This window comes from Spermophilus citellus (assembly GCF_964194105.1).
Source record: "Spermophilus citellus genome assembly, chromosome: 6".
Lineage (NCBI taxonomy): Eukaryota > Metazoa > Chordata > Mammalia > Rodentia > Sciuridae > Spermophilus > Spermophilus citellus.
The window spans coordinates 97,029,997-97,053,261 of NC_138187.1; the positions used below are offsets into that span (position 1 = coordinate 97,029,997).

General features: G+C 40.2%; 1 protein-coding gene across 1 annotated transcript in view; it reads right to left on the reverse strand.

Moving 5' to 3' along the window:
* The window catches only part of RYR2 (ryanodine receptor 2), a 610,498-nt gene that overhangs the window by 206,418 nt on the left and 380,815 nt on the right, over positions 1–23,265 (reverse strand). The window contains exons 27-29 of the mRNA XM_081299889.1: positions 21,666–21,813; positions 6,918–7,126; positions 4,697–4,871 (exon numbers count right to left, since the gene is read on the reverse strand). Of these exons, the coding sequence (XP_081156015.1) occupies positions 4,697–4,871; positions 6,918–7,126; positions 21,666–21,813 (532 nt within the window). The remainder of the gene's footprint in view (positions 1–4,696; positions 4,872–6,917; positions 7,127–21,665; positions 21,814–23,265) is intronic.

Here is a 23,265-nt window from a genome sequence, read left to right on the forward strand (position 1 = left end):
CCGAGTGCCATCAGAGCCAGGCATGCTGTTATCTCACAGTAGTAAGCAGCAGCTTATCCTACATAAGCCCTTCCTTCAGAAAGCGTGGCAAGCACAAGTCTTAGGGAAAATCGAGTACCTCAATCTTCTGATGTCAATATGGTTGGTACATGGGAGGTCACCTGCATGTTCTTCTATTATTTCCTTAACTTTACTATATTCTTTTTAGCTTATTTTGGCTGGTTTTGGTGTGCTTTTCTCATATTGAAATTTAAATTACATATAATTGGGTGTAATTTTTATATTTCCTGAGGGAATCTGAAGTTCATACAACATGACAGTAAAGTGGAGCTTCAGTAGAGCAAGTAAAAAACTGAAGAACTAAAGGCAGTACTTTAGGTTAGAGAAAACACTGCTCGGGTATTGACAAAATTGAAAGGTATATAATATTGCTTCAGTAAAAAATGAGGTTTGATTTCTAAGGCACTCAGAACTGGACACATATAATTTCCTATTGAAAATATAGCTTTTGACCCATGGAAATTTTTCTTATTAATGTACTCTAAGAATAAATTATCTTCAGATAGCAGGGAAAAGGTCATAAAATAAAGCTAACATATAATTTTGTCATTGGCTGGTAATTAGTACTCAAGTTCTGATTTTTTTCTCCTTTGTTGAGCAGGCTAGATCATGTGTGAACACAAGATTCCCTTCTGTTTCCACAGAGACCTAGAGAAAAAACCACTGGTTAGGCTTCTTAGCTTTTCTCAGAGCTGAGATCTAATCCTTAGCCCTTGAGACTTGACCTTCCTTGACTCCTGGCCCTGTCCCCCATATATCATTCATTCATTCTCTCCCTCCCTCACACCCATACACTGAGCTATGAGAACTCCTGGGACTACACTGGCCCCACCCAGATCACACAGGCTAGCCTCCCCCTCTCAAGATCACCATCTGAATTGCATCAGCAAAACTCTTACCATGTAAAGCAGTACATTCACAGATTTCACAAATATGCCATGGACATCCTGGGGGCCATTTAGCTGACCACAGTAATCTTTTTCACATATTCATATTATCATAGCACTGTGATTTATATGGACCTACCTGTTCTCCTGAGGGTTGCATTTGGTTATTTCCTGGTTTTGGCTGTACGAATGGTGCTCCTATGAAGAGTCTAGTTTTTGCCTCTGTGCTGAGACACACATCACTGAGCAGCCGGAGTAGAACTGCTGGGTCATGAGTATGTGAATATTTGGTTTTTACAGATACTGTCAAACTGCTTTGGAAAGTGAAAGCACCCATTTGCACTCCTAAGAACAATACTAGGTATTCTCAAGCTTTGCAAACAATAACCAACAGAATGCAAAACAGTATCTAATTATGGATTTAAACACACATCTTAAATCTTTATTGCCCACATTTCTTCTTTAAAATGCCTGTTCATGTCTTTTGTATAATTTTTCCTACTGATTTCATAATGGTCTCTGACTCATGATGATTTAAATCATTTTTTTTACTTTGGAATAGTGCAAACATCATATATGTTCAGTAGAGATCATACTTTGAATTTCAAATTCTGATCTTTCCCAGGCTAGTGATGTGTAGGACCACACTCTCCTGCAACCTGGGCAGTCAAAGAAGCTGCAGTTCTGTCATTGTGTGATCATGGGGAAAGACAACTTGTACCCTACCAGGCAGTGTTCCTAAGTAGGACTCAGATTCATGTATTAAGTGCACTTTCAATTTAGGATATTTTCTCTAATAATGTGCTTAATAGGACATTATTCCATTGTAAGCTGAAAAACACCTGCACTAACATTTTTCTTTTTGAGTCTCACACATTAAGAATAGATTCCCCCAAGTATTTCCCCACTTCCACTGAGGTTTTTTTGTTGTTATTGTTGTTGTTGTTTGTTTTTGTTTGTTTTTGTTTTTGTTTTTGATGAGCACCCTCAACTTCTTACAGACAAGTTTATGTCACTCTTTCATAACCAGTGGTTTTACTTTTAAGAAAAAAAATAGTTTCCCACTCCATACCCTAAAGTTTTGCCTAGATTTTCTACTGGTAGTTTTGGAATTTATTCTTGACATTTAAAAATCCCAGTTTGGGGTTGGCTATCATCCATGTTGTGAGGAAGTGATCAAATTTCCTCTCTGCCATACAGATCACCATCTTATCATAGTACTCCTTTCCATAGCACCCTAATAAGCATGTGCTGAGGCTGGTACTTTTCTTACATCTCCACTGAATGACAAGGGTTAAACTGTTTCCCTATAGCAATATCACTCTGTCTCAATGACTGCTGCTTCACAACACATTCTGGTATCTGATAGAACATACATCCCCTTTCATCATCACCAAAGCATCATGAATAACTTAATAGCTCGATGTTAGATGAATATCCTGAATCTCTCTGAGTTCTTTACTCCAGTCAACATGATAAAAAATCACCTCCAATAGAGTCTTAAGGAAGATATAAATAAAGGGATGCTTCATATAAAAATCATTGCCTTAATCTCAAAACTCAATATGGAACAATATCTGGTTTTGGTAAAATTATTAAACTATGGATGCATCAGGAGAGCAACTTCTAGGTTCTTGCTATGCAGCAGATATCATAGCATGATTGGCTATTAGACCTTTGTGGGTATTAAGAATGTGATCAGGTGACAAAACTTATAAGAATGACTCTTGATTAGCTGACTGCATATGGACTGAGAGAATTATACATACATTTAAAAAGAATTTTGTTAAAGATAAATCCTTGATGCTTTCCCTGATCAACAGATGCTTTGTTGTCTCCTCCTGAATCTAACTGCATGACCACATCAGTCTTTTAAAGACTTTTTGTAATTTTTCTTTTTGATCTTGGACTAACAACTTATACTAGACAGGGTACCATTTCAGTCATATAAACTACATAAAAGACAGAGTTGACAAAATATGCTCAGTTATGTTATCTACTAAGCTGAGCAGGTGAAGATCTTTTTTGTCTATATGCATATGGATATGTGTATACATATACATACCCAGGCATACCTGTATGCATGTAAGTTTTCCATATGTATCCATCCTACCACAAGGTGATTAAGATTGCTTTAATAGCCAGTGTGTATTTGCTCAACTGATTATCTCTGTAGCCATAAGAAGGAACCAAGAAGATGGCAGAAAATACCAAATCAAGTCTAGCACAGACATAAAGACATGCCAGGTTTAAGAACAACTTGAAAAATTTATGCAAAATTTTAGGACTATAGTAATAACAGCATATTACTTGGCTAAAAAAAACTCTGTTCCCATAAATTAGCAGTTTGATAAACTTGGTCCTTCACACTTGAAGGGCTTGAGAACTTTCTCTCAGTAGTGGCAGGCAAATAAAGAAACTGTACGTAGGAATTTGTGTCAAGTTAATTTAAGAGCGAGACGATGAGAGATACCACTGTCAAAAAGCACAGGAAAGTCTCAGGCATAGATAAACTCTGACTCCTTGGAGACCACTAGAATGCTTCCCAAAAACCTCCAACAAAAGTCCAACAATACTGACTAGTAATTTTTCAGATAATTCATCAGAATTCTACATTAGCTTTATGACACAGGTATCAATATAAAGTTAAAGTCATTCTTTAAATTTTAAAAATTCTATGAAGTCTAAAGTCAAAAAACAAAGTTATTTACACAAATGTGGTGCTCAAACTCACTTCAGAGCCTATTTCAAGACTGCAGTGGTTCTTTATATATGAACAGTGCTGTGTCACTAACATTAGTTATGTCTTTGTGAACAGGCAACCCGGGAATCCGCATAATGCTGTGACACATATACAAACAGAACTCACGCATGCATCTAAAGGTCTTTAACTTCCTTAGATGTTCAAAAAGGAAAACATGATAACTGAGTATTTTAAAATAAAACTTATTATAAAAACAGTATTTCAGGTCTTATCCACAGTACAGATAACATGGAAAAGTCTCACTCACACCTTCCCCTGATACTTAAGACACCCAGAGTGGCAGAGGATTAGGTTGCCAATTTCACTACCCAGAGATACATGTGTTCAAAATAGAATTAAGTAATAAAAATGCAATTCTTATTTTGCAAATTTGTGTTTGATAAGTGACAGTCATATCGGCTCAAACACTTGCCCAGTGCCATCCCCCTTGCTATGCCAAGTACCTCAGCTTTAATACACATCTTGGCTCCTGGCCTTGTCCTGGACCATGAGAGAAGACTGCCCGTGCACCTTATTCCTATAGAGCTTCTCCATTTCTGCACTATAGAGGTTATGAAAGTGACACCATTTGCTGGCAGACTGCAATATACATAAAGAAAGGACCGAGCTCTCTCTGCTTCCAGTAGAGGGCCCCCTAGACAGTTGATTCTCCTTGCATTTTTGTGAACTGAAGAGAAAAAGGCTACAAGCAGGTCATTAACCAGGGGAATTCTAAATGAGCCCTCCAAGACTGTGGAACTCCATCCTTTTTCTCCACCTTTGTTTTCTTAAGCTCATCAAAGCCATTTCACCTTATTGAGATCCCAGCTAGTAGCACAGCCTTTCTGCTAAAGCTATTTCAAGTGCCCCTGATCCAATCAGCCAAGTGGTACTCATGGGGCTTCAAGCTGCAAATCATCTGCTCACTCACCCTCCAATGCCAGGCATCAGAACCACAGTCTCATTGTGCCACAAACTTTAAAATGAGCCAAATGGGCAGACTCACCATCACCAACATCAAAGTCCTTGAAAGCCAGTTCGGAACCTGAATCGTCCAGGAGAATTTCGCCATTAAGCGTGAACATCATGGTGTGTTCGTTCATGTCGACCATGCAACCCACAACATCGCCTGCCTGCCAGGAACGCCCGTAGTGTTCATTGCCCTGGTGCCACCGCTGGGCCTACAGGGACAGAAAAGCCCTTGTGACATAGTCAGCCAGGGAACAGAATGCACCCACCATTCCCTGGAGTGACACCAGAACAGAAGAGCTTCAGCCATATCAGCAGCCCTGGGCAAGGCCCAGAGCCAGCTGGAGTGGCCGGGTATCTAGAGGCCCTGATGATCACGTGGCTCAATCTTGGGAAAAACCCAGATGCTAGTTCATGCTTTTAGGACTTTTTAAAAATCTAACTCCACGTATTATTTTTTTAAAAATACACTTTTGTTTTTCTTTCCACTGAAATGACTACTTTCCTGGAAATTAGTGGTTTTTCTTTTAACCCCCCACCCCAAAACAAAGAATTATGACCTGGACATCAAGCTAGGAACTTATCATTGAAAATGACATTCTAGTTTTCACCCATTTCAAAATAAAATTTCATTCCTTGGAAATCCTGGCAATAATAGTTCAACATTTTGAAAATCCAGAAGATTTTCAGTTACATACTAAAAAAAAGACTTCAAATCAAACCTAAAAATATTCTTTTTTTTCCCAAAATCTAACAATATTAAGATATCTGCTAAAATAAGAAGCCAAAAATTGAATATACAGAAGTGAAATCTCAGAAATGCATTAGAAATAGTTTTGGCAAATGTGAATTTTAGATCTACAAGCATATTCCATTGATTTCTGGGTACAAAATCATTTATATTAATTATTTTGCTCACATCACCTTCATTGTGGATTGACACATAACAGGATACAGTGACCAATGCAAAACAGCGATACAATTTTTCTCAATATAACACAATGTATTTTTTAAAATTTTAACTAAATATCAAAAAAACATTAAACTTTAGAACCGATGTATCTAGTCTGGTGACCTCCTTACTCCACCACAGTCAGTCCCCAAAGTAACATCCTTTTACTGCCAGGGGTAAGGGGTACTTTGACTCCCCTGGGCAGTTCTTGCTGTTAATTATAGCTGATCTTCAGCAGAAATAAAACAAAGGCTGCCTTTTGTCTTATACTTTATTTTTTGAAATTTAAATAAAATTTGCTTTTTGATCAAAAGAGGGAAGCAGGCTAAAATTTTCCATTTGAGATTAAAAAAAAAATTTCAGGAAATGTGAGGTTTCAGACCACAGTAACCACCTGTCCTGATTTGGAGCTTAGAAACATTGTCCCAGGTGGTTACTGTTATTGCAATTCTATTCCTTTTCACATGGAGGGAAATTATTTTTAATTTAAAACAAATAGAATATATAGGCAATCATGAAGAAGTTAACATTTGGGTATTTCAGGTGTGTGAAAAGGAATATAATTGCATGAAGAAAATATTTTATATAACATAAAACAATCTTTAAACATTATTAAATAAATAACAAAATAAGGACTTGACACAGTTTAAGGAATAAATTGCTAATAACGTTGAAAATGAAAACTGTGATTATCAATAACATCACATTCAGCATTTTTGCAGCCAGTATTTTTCATTTAAATTCAGTTTTTAGCTGACACATTAAAAACAAAATTGTTTATGGGAGACCGCATGATATTTCCATACACATCTACATTCTTGTGATATTTAAATCCATCTAAACACTTCACTCTCCCGAACGTTTGTGGTTAAAAACCCACGGACCTCCTCCCAGCTACTGAAAGGGGGTTCTCAGTTAGACCCACTGCTCAGCAGCTGGACCTCTGCTCTGTTTAACTGTAGCACGGTGAGCGCAGCCCAACCAAGCCTTCTTCCTCCTCCTCCTCTCTGGTCCACATTCTACCCTCGCCTAGGGACTGGCATTTCTAAGCTTTTAACTGCCGTGCATTATAGCCACTATTTCTTGAAGACAAATCCTTGCACACCATATCTTCCATAATTTCTAAGGACAAGGCTGACCCATGCTTTTGGTGACCTCTTGATGACTATCACTGTGTGGGGAGGGGGGAAGACAGTTGCGCAACCACGAGGACAGCAACTTCCCTGCGTGGAGAAGCTGGCCTCTTCATTCACCTGGTGCCTGTAGGGAGGCAGGGACCACAGCGCATCCACCTGCGTCCACTCACCTTGAAGCCATCGAAGGCGAAGGCACGCTCATCCGAGCCCAGCTCCTGGTCAGGTTGACACCCCGGCCTGCTCCAGCCGACCCTCATGTCTCCTGCAGTGACCGCCTCGAATTCAAAATACCAGCGGCCCGCCTTCACTGCGTAGGTCTTCTCTGCGCGGAAGATGCGGAACCTCTCCCCGGTGCCGCTGCACACCTCAGCTCTGGCAGCTGCAATTTCAGACCAGGAAAGCGAAAGAAAAGGAAGGACATCACAGACCTGAGGGACACCATCCCGCGGGGGCAAGACCACCCCTGCCGTGTCCTTGTCATGATTCACATTCTACCAAGTGCAAGCTCCCAGCTGCGCCCGCAGGTGCAACCATGTGCAGCGCCAGAGCATCCCTTGCTGGGGCCGGGAGACGGCGACTCAGCCAATGCTGACCCTAGATGGGGACCCCTCCTTCCGCGCCTTTCAGAGAGAGAACTCTCTGGGCAAGAAAACCCAGGGGCCACCGGGCGGGTTGGCCAGGAAAGACCGCACGCGCAAGCTAAGCTCTCAACTGCTCTGCAGAAGAAGACATTTACCCGTGAGAAAGAAGAGGAAAGGCAGGCTAGGAAGAGAAGTGTGAGGGAGGAGGGGAAACCCTAACAACAGAGGCGTAGTGGATGATGAATTTCCATGGCAGGATGGCTAAGGGCCACTAATGTGATGCCAAACCTCACCACACCCACATTTTCAGTTAATATGCTCTACATACAGATGTGTCTAACAGACAGGGAAAATGAAAGGTCACAGTCCTATATTAGGACCAGGGTGGTGCAAAGGGAAAACCACGTACTTATCCACAGGAAATAAGATCCCAGGGAGACCCCACAGGAATCACAGGAGGCAGGACCAATGGCCCACTGACCTGATACTGCAGACCATGGAAAGGGTCACCTCAGCTAAGATCTGGGCTAGATGCACAGGAGGAACTTCAGTGGCTAAACTCACATCACACAACCTCCGGAGCCACCTAATGCTACAGCCCTGTTCTTCCCTCTCTGCCTCTGATAGCTAGTATAAAGTTAGTGAACACTGGATAAATATTAGTCCTCACCTTCCCCCCTTTCAAGGCCTTTTAAGTAATAAACATTTAATAACAGTTTAACCACTGAGTTGATATGGCCAATTTAAAATTATAAAAGTAAATCTGATACGCCATGAAAGTCACTAGTAAGACACAGCTGGATCATATGTAACAACTCATAATTAGATTGAAATAAAGCCATGAAAAGAACACAGGTGCCAGTCACAGTGGTGCTAGTGGCTAGGGAGGCTGAAACAGGAGGATCTCAAATTCAAAGTCAGCCTCAACAACTTAGTAAGACCCTAAGCAATTTAGCAAGACTCTGTCTAAAAGATAAAAAGTGCTGGGATACAGCTCAGGGGTTATGCTCTCTGGGTCCAATCCCTGGTACCAAAAAAAAAAAAAAAAAAAGCAACAACACCCTGGGCTATAGCATTTTGTAGCTCTCCACTATCGGTTTAATTAATGAAATGATCAATAACTGCTTGGGATGACAGAGGTGGGGATTAAAGAACCAACACCTGCTGACTTATCTTTCAAAAGCTGACTCAAGTCCCTAAATAAAATAAATCCATGGTGAAGACATTACTCTCATGTCTATTACTGAAGATTTAAGTTTTTGAGGAAAAAAAAATAGTATCAGATTTTATAATGCTTAAAGGCAGTTGCTGACACTGAGAAACTAGTTCTTAAAAATAATTCACTTCAGGAAAAGTAAAATTTAATTTATAATTCATTTTTCATAAAGATACACCTACTAATCCACTGACTCCTTAAATCATGGTTGTAACCTTTCCTAAGAATATAAACTATGAACCACACATTTGGAGATAATTTTCAGGGGGAAAAATGTTTTCCATATTTTTAGTTATGCTTACATTTGTAAGTAAAATCTGACATTATATTGTAATATTCAATTCCCAATTGTACAAGTACAAAATATTCCATTTTAAAAGAAAACTGAGTCACAGAAATGTCCCTGGTTCCCTTCCCCTTTACACTTGCAGGATATCAGAATTCACCAACATGCAGCTGTGCAGGGAAAGCAAACATTTTTTTGACAGCAAATTTAGTTTAAAATACATATTTTCTTCCAAAGCCTACTATAAATTTCTCTTGCTGTTGAATTAGACCACTAACCCCCTTCAGTAGTACAGGGAATGAAAATAACAGAGTCTACCTGGGAAATGTGCAACAGTAATAATGAGGAACTTCTTAGTTCTGCCATTCTCCCTGATCTGAAGCTGCTGCACTATTCTTGTGCTCAGTGAAGATGTACAACCTGAATTTGAGTAAGCATGGTCTTCACAAACACACTCATGCAAAGGACTTCATAGTAAGGTACTCCCCACTTTTTAACTTCTATGCATCTTCCTCCAAATGCCTGTATATTTCATATTAATATTATAATAATATCCTTTTGCCTCCCAAGTCTCTGGGATTATAGGTATGCACCTCTGCACCTGACTCATATTCTGTAATTTTCTTAAATTAGTTTAGGGTAGCTTATAACCACAGTTTTTGAGAAGCAATAGTTCATGGGAATTTTTTATATAGAGAGAGACACATGCAATCTTTAGAAAATTTTATTGCATATTCTGTAGCAAAAAAGCATCTGAGCACCAGCATCTGCTGAACCAAACTGGGAACAAAGACTTGCCAAAGCCTCAGATACAGGAGCCAAGCAAACAGCCAATGGGTAGCACCCTTGTCCAAGACATGGAGCTCTCTTCTACCAGCATGAAAGTCCTATGCATAGCTTACTTATAGACATGCTATATCCATAAGTTTTGGTAGGCAATTTTAGCTCATGTAAGTGTGTTATACAAATGATTTTTATATCATCATCACAAACAGGGTAACTGAAATTAAAAATGAGCTGTGAGCAGATTCGTTCGTAATGCACCTTGTCAAGGCTTCTTCTTAAAACTGGATAATTTTAGGAAATAGACCAATAAAGTCAAGGTTACAGACAAGGATGATAAAAACTGCATTCCCAGTACCCAAAGAGTTAGAACAGAGAGGGCACAGCACCAATGACTGATCAGACACGTCCTAAATAATTATACAGCAGCAGCTCCAGAGTGAGACTCCGCCACTAGGGGGCTGTCAAAATCTAATTATGTGTTAACCAAAGCAGCAAGCCTGGGATGCTCTAGAACTTTACAGCAATCTAGAATCTTTTAGGTGAATTCATCTAGTACTTGAAAAAAAAAACTGGTATTAACCAGATACCAGAACAACTCCTTAGTATTATTTCTACTAAAGCATTTCAAGTCTTGATAAAACCTGTACTGAAAAAATTTGAAATATTTTAATATTTAATTAACACCAATATTCCAACAACGTGAACTGAGTTCACAATTAACCTGAAATAAGTAAGCATTATGCTGAAAAAAATAGGAAATGTTAGAGCCCTAGTTAATTACATGGAATTAGGGATTAAAGTTTAGCAAACTTTTATGTTTTTAAGTTTTTAAAATGTCAGCAACATCCAAAGAGTCTAAAAATGAATGCTTTCAATCTTACCTTCATGGTCACAGGCTTTATACAATCAAATCTTTCACATCTCTTAATTTCCATTCCCATGATCCTTGTTCAGAAAAATCACAATTTTTCCAATGCTTCCAACTGGTCTCTCCTCTCCCATCACCTCCCCCTCCAATCTGCTCCTTCCCACAGTTGCCATGGTTATACTGCTATTGTAAACTGTGATCACACATCAAGATCCTGCTTGGAAACTTCCTGGGGTTCATACTCCCTGCACACATTTATCCACATTTCTTAGCTGGGATTTGAAGGTTTTCTGTCCTTAGCCCTAATCCTTCTACCTTCATCCCTTGCTATTCTGCCCCCACCATATCCTGAATTGAGCCGACTACACCTTCACCATGGTGTAGCTCTTTCAGTACTGAATCACATCAGACACCTTTTCCCTCTGGTAGGAATGTCTTCCTTGACACTAATCTCCACTTGCTGAAATCTGCATCTCTTCAACATCTGACGCAGGAGACTTCTCTCTTTCCTGAGTCCTCTCACTAGAAAATTTATCTTTTTTATGCACTTTCCATAAAGCTCAAATGATTCCCTGTCAAGTATGCTTGATCCTGACTATCAAGAAAACATGATCATGGCTTCTTCTTGGAATACACAATGTTTGCCTCTTTGATCACTGTTAATATAACTTTAGTAAGAAAGACCCTTGTCAATCAAATGACAACTTTATTTTAAACTTAAAATTCAGACCCTGTGCTGTTATCTAATCACCATTTTTCCTCCCAGTGTTCTCATTTCCTTACGTGAATGCATTCACTCTGCCAACTCAGTGAATGCCTCTCCTCTTCCTTACCTCTACATTCTCTCTCCATTATCAATGTCCACATCTGCTCTACAGAGTTTGCTGGAAAACATGCCCAGGATAGCTTGGTGCCATGACTCACTAGCCGTCTGCAACCTTGAATGGACCCTCAGTGTTCCTTTGCAACCTGCTCATTTATTTGCAGTCTGGCTCTGCTCCATTCTACAAAGCAGTCAGTCCTAACCTTTATTGCTGAGGGCTATCAGGAGGAATCGCAGAGACTCTTGCCTCTTGAAGTCATCTTCTCCATAAAAATCAGTGAGAACACTGGCAACTTTTACCCAAATCAACTTCCAGAGCTCTGAAAGTAGCTAAAGGTGAGCAACAATCTGCAGGGGTGTATAAGTACTCAACAAAAATGGCCTAGTGTATGAACAGTATGCCCCATTCCCATCCTGCTAGCTCCATGGTATGCTGAAAACCAGTGGCTCCTCAAGCATAGTGAAACCAGCTGCCTAGCAGGCTCTGGGGCAGGCAGAACAGGGTCAGTGTCCTCTAAAGCCTTTTCAGATCACTGTTGTGATTTTACCTGATACATCCTCAGAAAATCCCACTTGCAAGACATGTTGATTCCACCTTGCAGCATGCCAAGTGTAGATCGTCTTTTTCATGGGGACATGTACTGAAAATCACCAGAGTCATTTTTTTTTAACATGGCAGCTCCTTAAGATAGCAGTAGAAGAGTTGAGCCAAAACAGAAAGGTTGGAATATGAGATGTTCACAGCAGGCTACGGAAAACCAGAACACTCCTAGAAATCTACAAGGACATGTTCATACCCTATGCTGTGCATGTATTAAGAAAAGTCCTGAATGTGGAAGGTGCTTCCCATCATGCACATAAGGCCTCTACCCCAGCAACAACTTGACTTATCCAAGACACACGCTTCAATGGCCACACATGACAAGAGACCCTACAAAACTAATTCAGAAAAAAAAACACTATGCAAACAACTCTGCAGTGGGTAAGAATCCAGAGTTGCCACATCATGACATTTAAAATATCTAGTTAAAAAAAAAGTAAGACAAAAGAGTATGTCCTATACATGAAGGGAGCAGTCTAAAGAAATCATCCCTGAGCAAGTCCAGGTGCTCTTGAATTACACAACGACATTAAAACAGCTATTTTAAATATGCCCAAAGAACAAAAGGAAACCATGTGTAAACCATCCCAGACGTTTGGGAGGTTGAGGTAGGAGGATCAAGAGTTCAAAGCCAGCCCCAGCAAAAGCAAGGTATCAAGCAACTCAGTGAGACCCTGTATCTAAATAAAAAAATACAAAAATAGGGCTGGGGATGTGGCTCAGTGGTTGAGTGCCCCAGTACCACCCTCCCAAAAAACCCTGAAGTATGAGAGACTAAAAGTAATAAAAGTACTAGAGAACTTCAATAAAGAAACAAGAATTAGCCAGGCATGGTGGCACATGCCTGTAATCCCAGCAGGTTGGGAGGCTGAGGCAGGAGGATCTTAAGTTCAAAGCTAGCCTCAGCAACTAAGCCTAAGCAACTCAATAAGACCCTGTCTCAAATAAAATATAAAAAAGGGCTAGGGATGTGGCTCAGTGGTTAACTGCCCCTGAGTTCAATCCTAAGAAAGAAAGGAAGGAAGGAAGTGAGGGAAGAAGGGAGGGACAAGAATTATAAAAAATAACCAAATAGAAATTCTGGTGTTGAGAAGAAGAACTGAATTAAAAACTAAAGTGGCTCAACCAATAGAAAAAGAATCAATAAACAAAGATAAAGCTATTGAGATAATCAAGTATGAGAAAAAAAATGAAGAAAATAAACAGAACTTCAGAGGCCTATGGGATACAATCACGTGTGTACACATAATGAAAGTCAAATTAGGTGACAGGGGAAGATGAAAGAAGAGTTGAAGAAATAACAGTCAAAAACTTTCTAAATTCAATGAAAAACATTAATTTACAAATCCAAGAAGCACAACAAATCTCAAGGGGCATAAACTTGAACTTCCCCCAAATATATCATAATAAAACTCTCAGGGACAAAGGGAGAATCCTGAAAGTGGCAAGAGACAAGCAACTTATCACACACAAGGGAGACTAAAAAGGTTAACAAATGATGTCTCATCAGAAAACAAAGAGGCAGTGGATGTTCTATGCAAAGTACTGAAGAAAACAATGGCAGAGGAGAATACTGTATTCAGCAAATCTTACTGCTCTCTTAAGGCTTCAGATCCAGTCCATTCCTTACGGATCTTCCCTCTTAGAAAATAAACACATCTTCTATTTGAACCAGAAAACTGATCGACAATAGGACTGTCCTTACCTCTTCTCCTGGTTTTTTATGTACAAAGGTTTCTGCAATCTCTCCAAACCTTACCCCTTTCCCGTGAAGCCTGGGGGAATAAGTGTTCTCCCTTTTATATAAGGGAATTCCTTCACCTATGCTCTGAATTCCATTCCCTACCAAATCCTAAGAGCATTTTATTAAGTTTCTTCCTCCTCTTTTTCCAACCTCTTCTATCTGTGCAAATTTCTACCCCAACCAAAAAAGGTAATATTTAACTCTCTATTCCTAACATCATCATCCCTTGTGTCTCCACACCTTCAAATATACCACTTTCTCTGTTTGGAGTGCATGAACCTAGTGACATGAACTCCCAGTTGCACATAGAATTCATACAATCATCCTTCTAAATCATACCCCAGCTTTGCCTGTTTTGATAAGTTTAAAATATGTCCACAAATATTTTGTCACACTGCCATTTGAAAAGTGTGGACTTCCTTCAGTGATTCACTTGGAATAGACTATGGTGGAAGTTGGTGTAACAGCATTACAGCTTCCTTCTCATGCTCACTCTTAGATTATATGCTGCAAGGGAAGTGGGTTGTCCATGAAGGCACTCAAGCATCTCTATGAAGAGGTCTATGTGGAAAAGGCTGTGGCCATCTGGCTGTGTCTCCTGCTAACGGCCAGCAAGGAAATGAATCCTTCATCTACAACTATGTAAGTGAGCTAGCTGTCTCAGCATCAAACCTCCATCTTCAGATGACCTGGCCATGTGACAACAACAACAACACAGCCCATGATTCAGAACCACCTTACCAAGGTACTCTCAATTCCTAACTCACAGAAACTTTGAAGTAATAAATGTAGTTTTGAGCCATTAAGTTCTTCTGGGGGGAGTAATCTGTTATACATGAGTCAGTAACCCATACACCTCCTCTTTTAAGATTTCCCTCACATCACCAAGCTGAGTTAAACTCTTTGCAGAAATGATGCTTTCACCATATGGTAGTGTTGGAAATTTAGTCAACCATCTCTCCTTGCACTGAGAGCTACCATATAGATAAAACTTTACTGTTGTTCCTTGAATCCCAGATCTAGGCACAGTAAATGTGTGCCTTCAATATCCACATACTGAAATCAAATGGAAATGAGAATAATTTCAAATATGGAAGCAAAATGACATCCAATTAGGATTTTGTCCTCATAATTCATAGGAAAGTAGGTAATTGAAATGTAGCAACACATTGTCAATGAGAGTATTCAGAAGATTAAATTATATTATGGTTGTAAATAGACTGAATCTCTCTAAGTCTTCTGAATAACACCTTACCCAGCATCACCAAGAACAAAGTTCATCAATTACCTTTGATATGGAATTGATCAGAGGTAACTGATCAATTTTGTTCTTATGCCTTTAAGTGGTCATATATTTTAAAATAACCACTAACAGTTTCTCTGACATGCACTGCCAATTTCCATGTACAAGTAAAATGTACTCTCCTTCTTGGATACTTACCATCATTAACTCTTTACTCTTTCTTTGAAGACTCAAGGTTTCCACTAAATCCACAGGGATCATCTCTCTGAGTTGTGCTATCCACCCCCTTCTCTTTAGTGCTCATGATGTCATTTCTAACTTTATAACTGAGTGAGACTGGTTTGAGCACGACTCTCAGGTTATGATTTTCAGTGCGTATCAGGAAAGCAACAGTGAGAAGTCCTGATAAAGTTGAGTAAGTAACTTCTGAAAGACTTAAAATGCAGCAGGATGAGGGAAGGGAGGGTCAGATAATCAATCATGTTTATGAAGACTCCAGGTACCCAGAATATAAATATTCAAGGGGAAAGAATGAAAGCATGTTAATATAAAAATAAATGGTATGTCAGGCTAAACAACACTTCATTATTATCATTATAACATCTTTCTAACAGAAAAAAAAATATTGTCACCTCTCCTACCCTCTCTTGTAATGATACAAAAACATTAAAGAAGTATAAACTTAAAGGGTGCTAAAGACCTCTGTGAGTATTATATTCTTCATTTACCTGAGTAGTTGAATCAAACATTAAAATGTAGGCAAAAACACTGTGGGAAGTGCTATACTACCATTTTACAAGTAACGATTTTATGCCTGTTCTCTACGGAATTCACTAAAAAGCCCATAGGTCAAGTCATTTCAAAGAGGCCCTGTAGGGCTGTGAAACAGGATCCCTTAACACTGTGACCAGAGAGTGGAGTTTTCACAGGACACCATGGTCACTCTGAGTGTAACACCCTCCTGGGAAGCAGTGAGACACTGACACTCATAATCATGACAGATTACTAGCAATGACCCCCAGTAGGTGAGATGAGAAGGTAAGTTTGTGTTTGACAGTTTAAATCCCCAAAAGATAGATTTAGGATCAATTATTTGAAAAGAATTATGAAGTCAACTAAACCCTAAGAAGACCAAAAGCAATGAGAAAAAAAACATGAACTATCAATATCAGGAATGTCAAAGGAAGTGTCACCACAGAGTTAACATGCAGAATAATAAGTGGATGATGAAACAACTTTACACCAATAAATGAGAGCAACTTAAATGAAGCAAATTAATTTACTGGTGCACATAATCAAATACTTGTTCTAAATTTCAAATCAACATTTAAGGAAGAAATAATACAAAACTAACACTAATTCTTTCAGAAAATAGAAGAGGAAGGAACAAACCCTAACCTACATGGCCAGTTTTGCCCTGATATTGTAATCATGAAGAATATCCTCATTGACATAGATACAAAAATTCTAAACAAAGTATCAGAAAACAGAATCTGGCTCTGTTTAAAAAAAGGCCACTACATCATGACTAACAAGTTATCCTAGAAATGAAAACCAGGTTGAATGCTTGAAAGTCAATGTTAATCAAAATATCAACAAAGAAGAAAAATAGGTAAAGAACAAAAGCACACAATTCAACATCTTGCTCATGACAAAAGCTCCCAAGCAACCAGGAACCAAAGGTAATCTCTGCAGTGTGGTGAAGGGCACTGAGAACTCAGCTGCCCATGCTTCCCATCCAGTTTTGCAGTGAAACTTGGAAACCTCTTCCCTTAGGTCTTCCCTCACCCCCAATTCTACCCCCATGCAACCCTGATCTGAATTTCTTACCAGTCAAGAGGCAAAAGGTGTGATGGCTGTAAAATAAAAAGTTAGATTTTTCTTATAGATCTCATGATTATGTATGCAGAAAACTCTATGGATTCTATAAGGTGGGGCGGGGGGCAGAACAGATAGACAAATTTACCTAGTCAACATTAAGGCAGGATAAAAGAAAGGAAGACAGGTGGAAAGACAGGCCAGGAGACAAGAGGGACTGTCCCTTTAAATCTAGACTCCAGCCTCCCTCACTCCACTCCCCAGGTCTGAATTCCTAAAAGGTCTAATAAAATTTGGAGTATTCTAAGTCCAGTTGATCAATGCCTATATATCTTGTTAGCTTACAGGATGTATTTTAAGGATAAGTAAAAGGAACTGAGAAAAGAGACAGACAGAGATTTGGGGTGGGGTGCAGAGAGAGAAAGAGAAATAGTGCTAAAACCCCAAGACATGGTACACTGAAGTGCTATCTGTTAACCAGATAAGGTCACCCTGAAGATTCTGAGAAGAAACAGAGCAGGTCCCAGTGACAGAAACTGAAAATTCTAAGGCTGACCCCCCATGTGCTTCTCCTGCTCATATTTACAAAGCTTCCTTTAGAAGCAGCAGCTGAGATCCCCAGGGTGCACCTCTTTCCTGAATTAATCTCCTTGCTCTCCAAATAAATTTCTGCTTGGCCATCTTTTGATGCATCTTGAAGACCTGAAAGTAAGTCAATAATCTGCCAGGGCAGAATTGGGTCCCCTTATTCCTTCTGGGGCACCTCCTGGGACACCCCCTAGTAACCACAAGATATAAGATTAATATACAAATACCAATAATGTATCTCATATATAACAATAAATAACTGAAAAATAAAATTGTTTTTTATAAACATACCAAATATATCAGATAAATAACAAGTACTGTATGCAATCTCTATCCTGAAAACTACAAAACAAGGCTGAGATAAATAGGAGGAAATGGAACACAGGAATGTGCCACGTTCGTTCATGAATTGGCAAACTCCTGTTAAAAAAAACTCCTGTTAAAATATCAGTTTTCCCCAAATGACCTATAAATTCGGCTCTAATTCTATCAAAATCAAACTGATGCCAGGCCCAGGGACATTCCTATAATCCTCATGGCTCTGGAGGCTGAGGCAGGAGGATCACAAGTTCAAAGCCAGCCTCAGCAAAAGCAAGGCACTAAACAACTCAGTGAGACCCTGACTCTAAATAAAATACAAAAAAGGGATAGGGATGCGGCTCAGTGGTTGAGTGCCCCTGAATTCAATCCCCAGTACCAAAAAAGAAAAATCAAACTGATACATTGAATCTACAGTATATAAGAAATGCAAGGGGACAAAAAGCAAAGAAATCCTTTAAAAAGAAGGAAGTTGGAGGATTTATACCACCCGATGTCAGGACTTTTTGTAAAGTGATAACGACAGGGTGACATATTCTTACTGTAAGGTCCTTGCTTAGCATCTGGATGGCCATCTTAAATGACAGCGGGTATCTTAAGAAAAAGTTTTGGTTTCCCGCCCAAGGGCCTTTCTGAGAAAGACTCATCATTCCCTCATACCAACCCCACCATTAACCACATTAGGACCTGCCAGCTCTGATTCCTGAGCCTGCCCTATAAAAGTTGCAGAACCCAAGCCTGTATAGCCTCTCTGCATGTAAGGAGAGATGTGCCTTTGTTTGTCAGCTCTGACAGCTCTGTGTATCTCTGCCTGGTCTCTGTCTTTCATTTCTCACTCACCCATTTCCTGGTTCCTTACTTTCCTTTCACTTAGGGAGAGATGCGTAGGTCAATGGAATAGCATGAGCAGTCCGGAGATAGACCAATTTAAATGTGATCAATAAATTCTGACAAAAAGGACATGATAATATAATTTGGAAAGAGGATAACTGTTTGCACAAATAGTGCTGGGACAGCTGGATATCCATCTGTACAAAAAACAAACCTTGCTCTCAACCTCACATCATTAACAAAAATTAACTCAAACTAGGTCAGAGATCTCAAAGTAAAAGCTAAGATAATAAAACTCTTGAAGAAAATACAAGAGGAGATCTTTGTCTTTGCATAAGCAAAGATTTCTTTGGACATAAAGTATACAAATAGAAAGGAAAAATCATAAATAGACTTCAAAATTAACTCTATACCCTCACATCTTCCCCTCTCAGCATATCGTCCCATGCCCCACCCCCAATTCATTGTCCACTTTCAGAAACTGTAAACCTTTTTACAAAACTACTGATTATATTTTAGATAATAATTGAATCCAACATTTCTGTACATTAAGAATGTCTTTTCTTTGGGGGATTTGAAGTCCAGGGAGAGAGAAGTGGGGTCAGAGCATCCCCTTCAAGCGTGGTCTTGCTCAAGTTACATGACTTTGCTAACCCAAAATCCTCTCATCTACAAAATGGAAATGACAGTAGCCATCTCAAAGGGTCATGATGAGAATTAATGAGCTTGTGTAAGTAGCTTAGGTGAGCACAGTATAGTAAATGCTCAGAAAAGGCTGGCCAGGTCACAATTACTAGAAATCCTTTAAAGGGGGGCATGGAAGCACAGCAAGAGACCAAAGTAAGCCACATTGCTGGAGGCAGTAACCAGGATAATCCTGAGGATAATCAGGAAGTATTAAGAGATGCCCCTGACCTTAAGGATGAGATGAGATCACCTCAGATTACCTAACTGTGCCCTAAATCCAATGACAAATATCCTGATAAGAGACACAAGAAGAGCTGCACACAGTGGCACACATCTGTTATTCCAGCTACATGGGAGGCCAAGGATGGAGGATTGCCTAGCTGGAGCCCAGCCTCAGTGATACAGCAAGACTCTGTCTCTAAAGAAAAAGGAAAGAACACAGGTAGGAGGTGGCAATGTGAGGATGGAGGTAGGTCCTGGAGTAATGTGGCCACAAGCCAAGGATGCTGGCTGGCAACAACCAAGGAATGCAGTCTCTCTAGGTACTCTGGGGGAATCCATCCTTACTCACACTTTGATTCTGGACTTCTGACCTCTTGACTATTAGAGAGTAACTATCTGTCATTTTAAGCAAAAAAAAAAAAAAAAAATTTAAAGCCTTCTCTTTCAAAGACCCCATGAAGGAAATGAAAAGGCAAACTACCAACTGGAAGATAATATTTGCAATATCTAACATATTGCTTAAATCCAGGAGATATTTTTTAAGATACAATTCAACAAAAAGATAAATATAAAACTATGACCTGGCAATGATACACCAGAGTTTTGCTCTATGAGAAATGAAAGCATAAATCTACACAAAGACTCCTCTACAAATGTTCATAGCAGCCTTGTTTGTAACAGCCCAAAACCAGAAGCAACCCAGATCTTCAACAGAATGAAAATAGGTGAGCAAAATATGGCTTGTTAGTGCAGAGGACTGCCAAGAAGCCAGACACACAAAGATGTCTGCATAAAGTACAAGAAGGGACAAAATCTGTGGTGGCAGGATTTAGAAAGTGGTTACTCCACTGGAAACACAAGGGAACTTTCTAGAACAAAGAACACATTGGACCCATAGTTTTAGGTTGAAGTTCCTTTTGTGCATAAAACCATCAAAATTCGCCCAACTGAACATATAAGTTCTACATATTTTACTGTAAGCAAATTACATTTCAATTGAAAAATATAATTAAAAAGAACTAATTAAACATATCCTATGCTCAACAGCTATAGGACTTTTTCTAATTGTACTTTCTTGGCCTAGAAATCTGTTTTCTTCCCTCCCAGCGAGATGCAACTGACAGCTCTGTGAGGGGGGCTCTTGGCCGTCTTCTGCACACCCCTGCCAACCAGCAGCTGCTCCTAAGAGTGTACTGCATGTCTCTTGCCATAAAGCCAGCCTCAAGGTAAGCAAGAAGTCATACTGTAGTTACAAATATTATTGTTTTCAAGCCCATACTTAATTTTACTTGCAGCAAATGTAATGATCCAGTAACTACCAAGGTCTCTCAAGACATTGAGCTGACTACATTCTCAACTCAAAGGACAAAAACCTATCAGAATGCTGGTGTTAGAATCCTGCATCTACACAAAGCAGATGGGATGACACAGCAGCCCCCCGAATCTCAGTCTCCTAACCTGTACAACAGGCACAACACAAGCATCATTCTCAAAGCATTACCACAAGGAGTAAATAATAATTGTAAAGGCCTCATGAGCAATCGCCACTCTGGATAGTTCCATATAAAGCACCACATGAATACTGTCATCATCAAGATCTGAACTCATCCTTATGCACAGGTACCACACTGAAAATGAGTCCTCAGAGGATACGTGAGACAGATTTTTAAAACTTCCTTACAAAATATGTAAGTACTATAATGAAACACATAATCCTTGTTTCATTTTTGTCAATTCAAACTCTGAACATTAATACTAAATCAAACTGCATTAGCAAAGAGGTAAAGAGTCAGCCATTTTAGACCATTTTCTGAGAAGGTATTATTTAAGGGAAATGTGTTTTTATACCACCTTACAAATCCATCAACTTATCAAATATTTATTGAGTGCCTATTCTAGTGTGTTTTTCTTAAGGAAGAACATCACACTTATTAAGTTTTGCTGATATGTTTAAATATAAATGATGAAGGTGGGATTTGGGAAAACATACGTTTACCCCCATAATGAATGAAAACAGCTCTTCTGGAGGACTGGCCAGGCAGGGGAGCCAGCCAGTATGGAGAGGCAACCGCTCATCATGGACTCTTCTGGAAGGTCAGCCTCTCCCTTCCCCTACAGATTCACTGTGGTCCTGAGCCACCCCCTGAGAGACAGGCCTAATTCTGCAGGTGTCCATCAGGGAACAAAACCCACTTGGAGTCACTTAGACTAGAAGGTGCTACCGTACCAGCCCTTCCATTCCCTTATTCAGCTTTGAAGAACTACTCTTGAGTTTGGAAGCAGAGGTGGCAAAGCAAAACCACTACCGTGTTCTTGATCCGGGGCTTCCAGGTTGTAGCCGTAGCCCAGCAGCGTGCGCACAGCCTCACGCAGGCTGTCCTTGTTTGATTTCTTGGTTCTGTCATCCAGGAGGGTGTAGGGCACAAGGCGAGGGTTTCTTCTGTTCTTTACATCCTGCGAGGGAAAGAGGTGTGTAGTCATCAAAGCAATACCAGCAGCCTGCGGAACAAAGTGGCTGACGAACACATCAAAACCCAGTCCAAGGGTAAAAGCTTCTGCTTCACACTCCATTTGTCTTCCCGGACTCCAGAAATTACCAAAACTCCATTGAAACAAGAGATTATAGCACAGGAATAAGGGCATCAATTTAAAACAGGCTCTCAGTGAGAAGGGGGGAATAAAAGGACAGTCACCAAAGCAGCTTTACTCGCCTTCAACCACCTGCCGGGGCTGCAAAACACTGGGCTATTTTGGAGGACACACACTCTGCTAGCAAAGCTCACTGACAAGTCTCTGTAACAAGCAGGGCCTGATTAGTACTGGTCACCTCTCGGTGGTTTGAGTCAATGGACAACACAAGGCCCCTTTCCCTTCCTCAGACAGAATCCAGCATATTACTGGCAGCCACTCCACAGGCCTCCAAGAGCTTGGAAAACGTGCACGAGGCCAACTCCATCCACCCAAATTAGGTTAACCAGGAACACTGAAATGACTATCAAACATACTAATGGCCCATCACCAAAGAGGCTCTGGTGTTGAAATGGAGTTAGAATGTTACTGTTAGGATGCCTCATCTTGGAAAGCAGAAAACTCACTTCAGGGATGGATACAGATGCATCCATCCCTCCTGGGGCTTAGGCACCACCTCTCAGGAAAGTACTTCTTCCCATTCACTGTGGTATCTGCCGAGTTTCCCTATTTCAAGCAGCATAGTCAATACCTAACTTGCCTTGGCATAAAGAGGAACTGGGAGTCTGTGGGTCTCCCTACACGTTGTCACACACCACAAAGCTGTGGTTGCCAGGAGTGGTCCTGGTGGACGGGAGCTAGAACTGTGTCATCTCTCCTTTCTTCCAGCAAGTTCAACTACAATACCTAATTTTGGATGCCTGAACACCTACTCCCACCCGTAGTAAAACCATCCTGTGGCTCCTCGGGGCAGGGCCACTCGAAAACGATCCCCAAACCAACAGACAGTATAAACAGAGGCTCTGTACTGCCAATGCAGCCACATCCCTTTGGACATGGTATGCCCTCCAACTTCCCAATCTAGGAAATCTGCAGCTAAAGGGAGTCCCACTCTGTGCAGATTGGGTCCTGGGAATCAGAATGCTAAAGCTGCTGGCCAGGCTCCAGTGCATGCTGAGGTCTGATATAAGCTGTGCTACAGGGACAGAGGAAAGGACCATCAACAAACCCCTGCTTTCAAGCTGCTTAGAGTCCAGTTCTGATCTAGAAACATTAACTGGAGGGAGACAAAAAGCCTAAGACAGCATCATTCCCATAACCCAGAAAACATGTGGCAGGGAGACGAGTGTAAAAGAGTAGAGGGGTGGGGCTAGGAGAAGAAATGGAAAAATAGCTCAGACAATGAGTAGAAACCACCTGAGGAAGGAGGAGCACCCT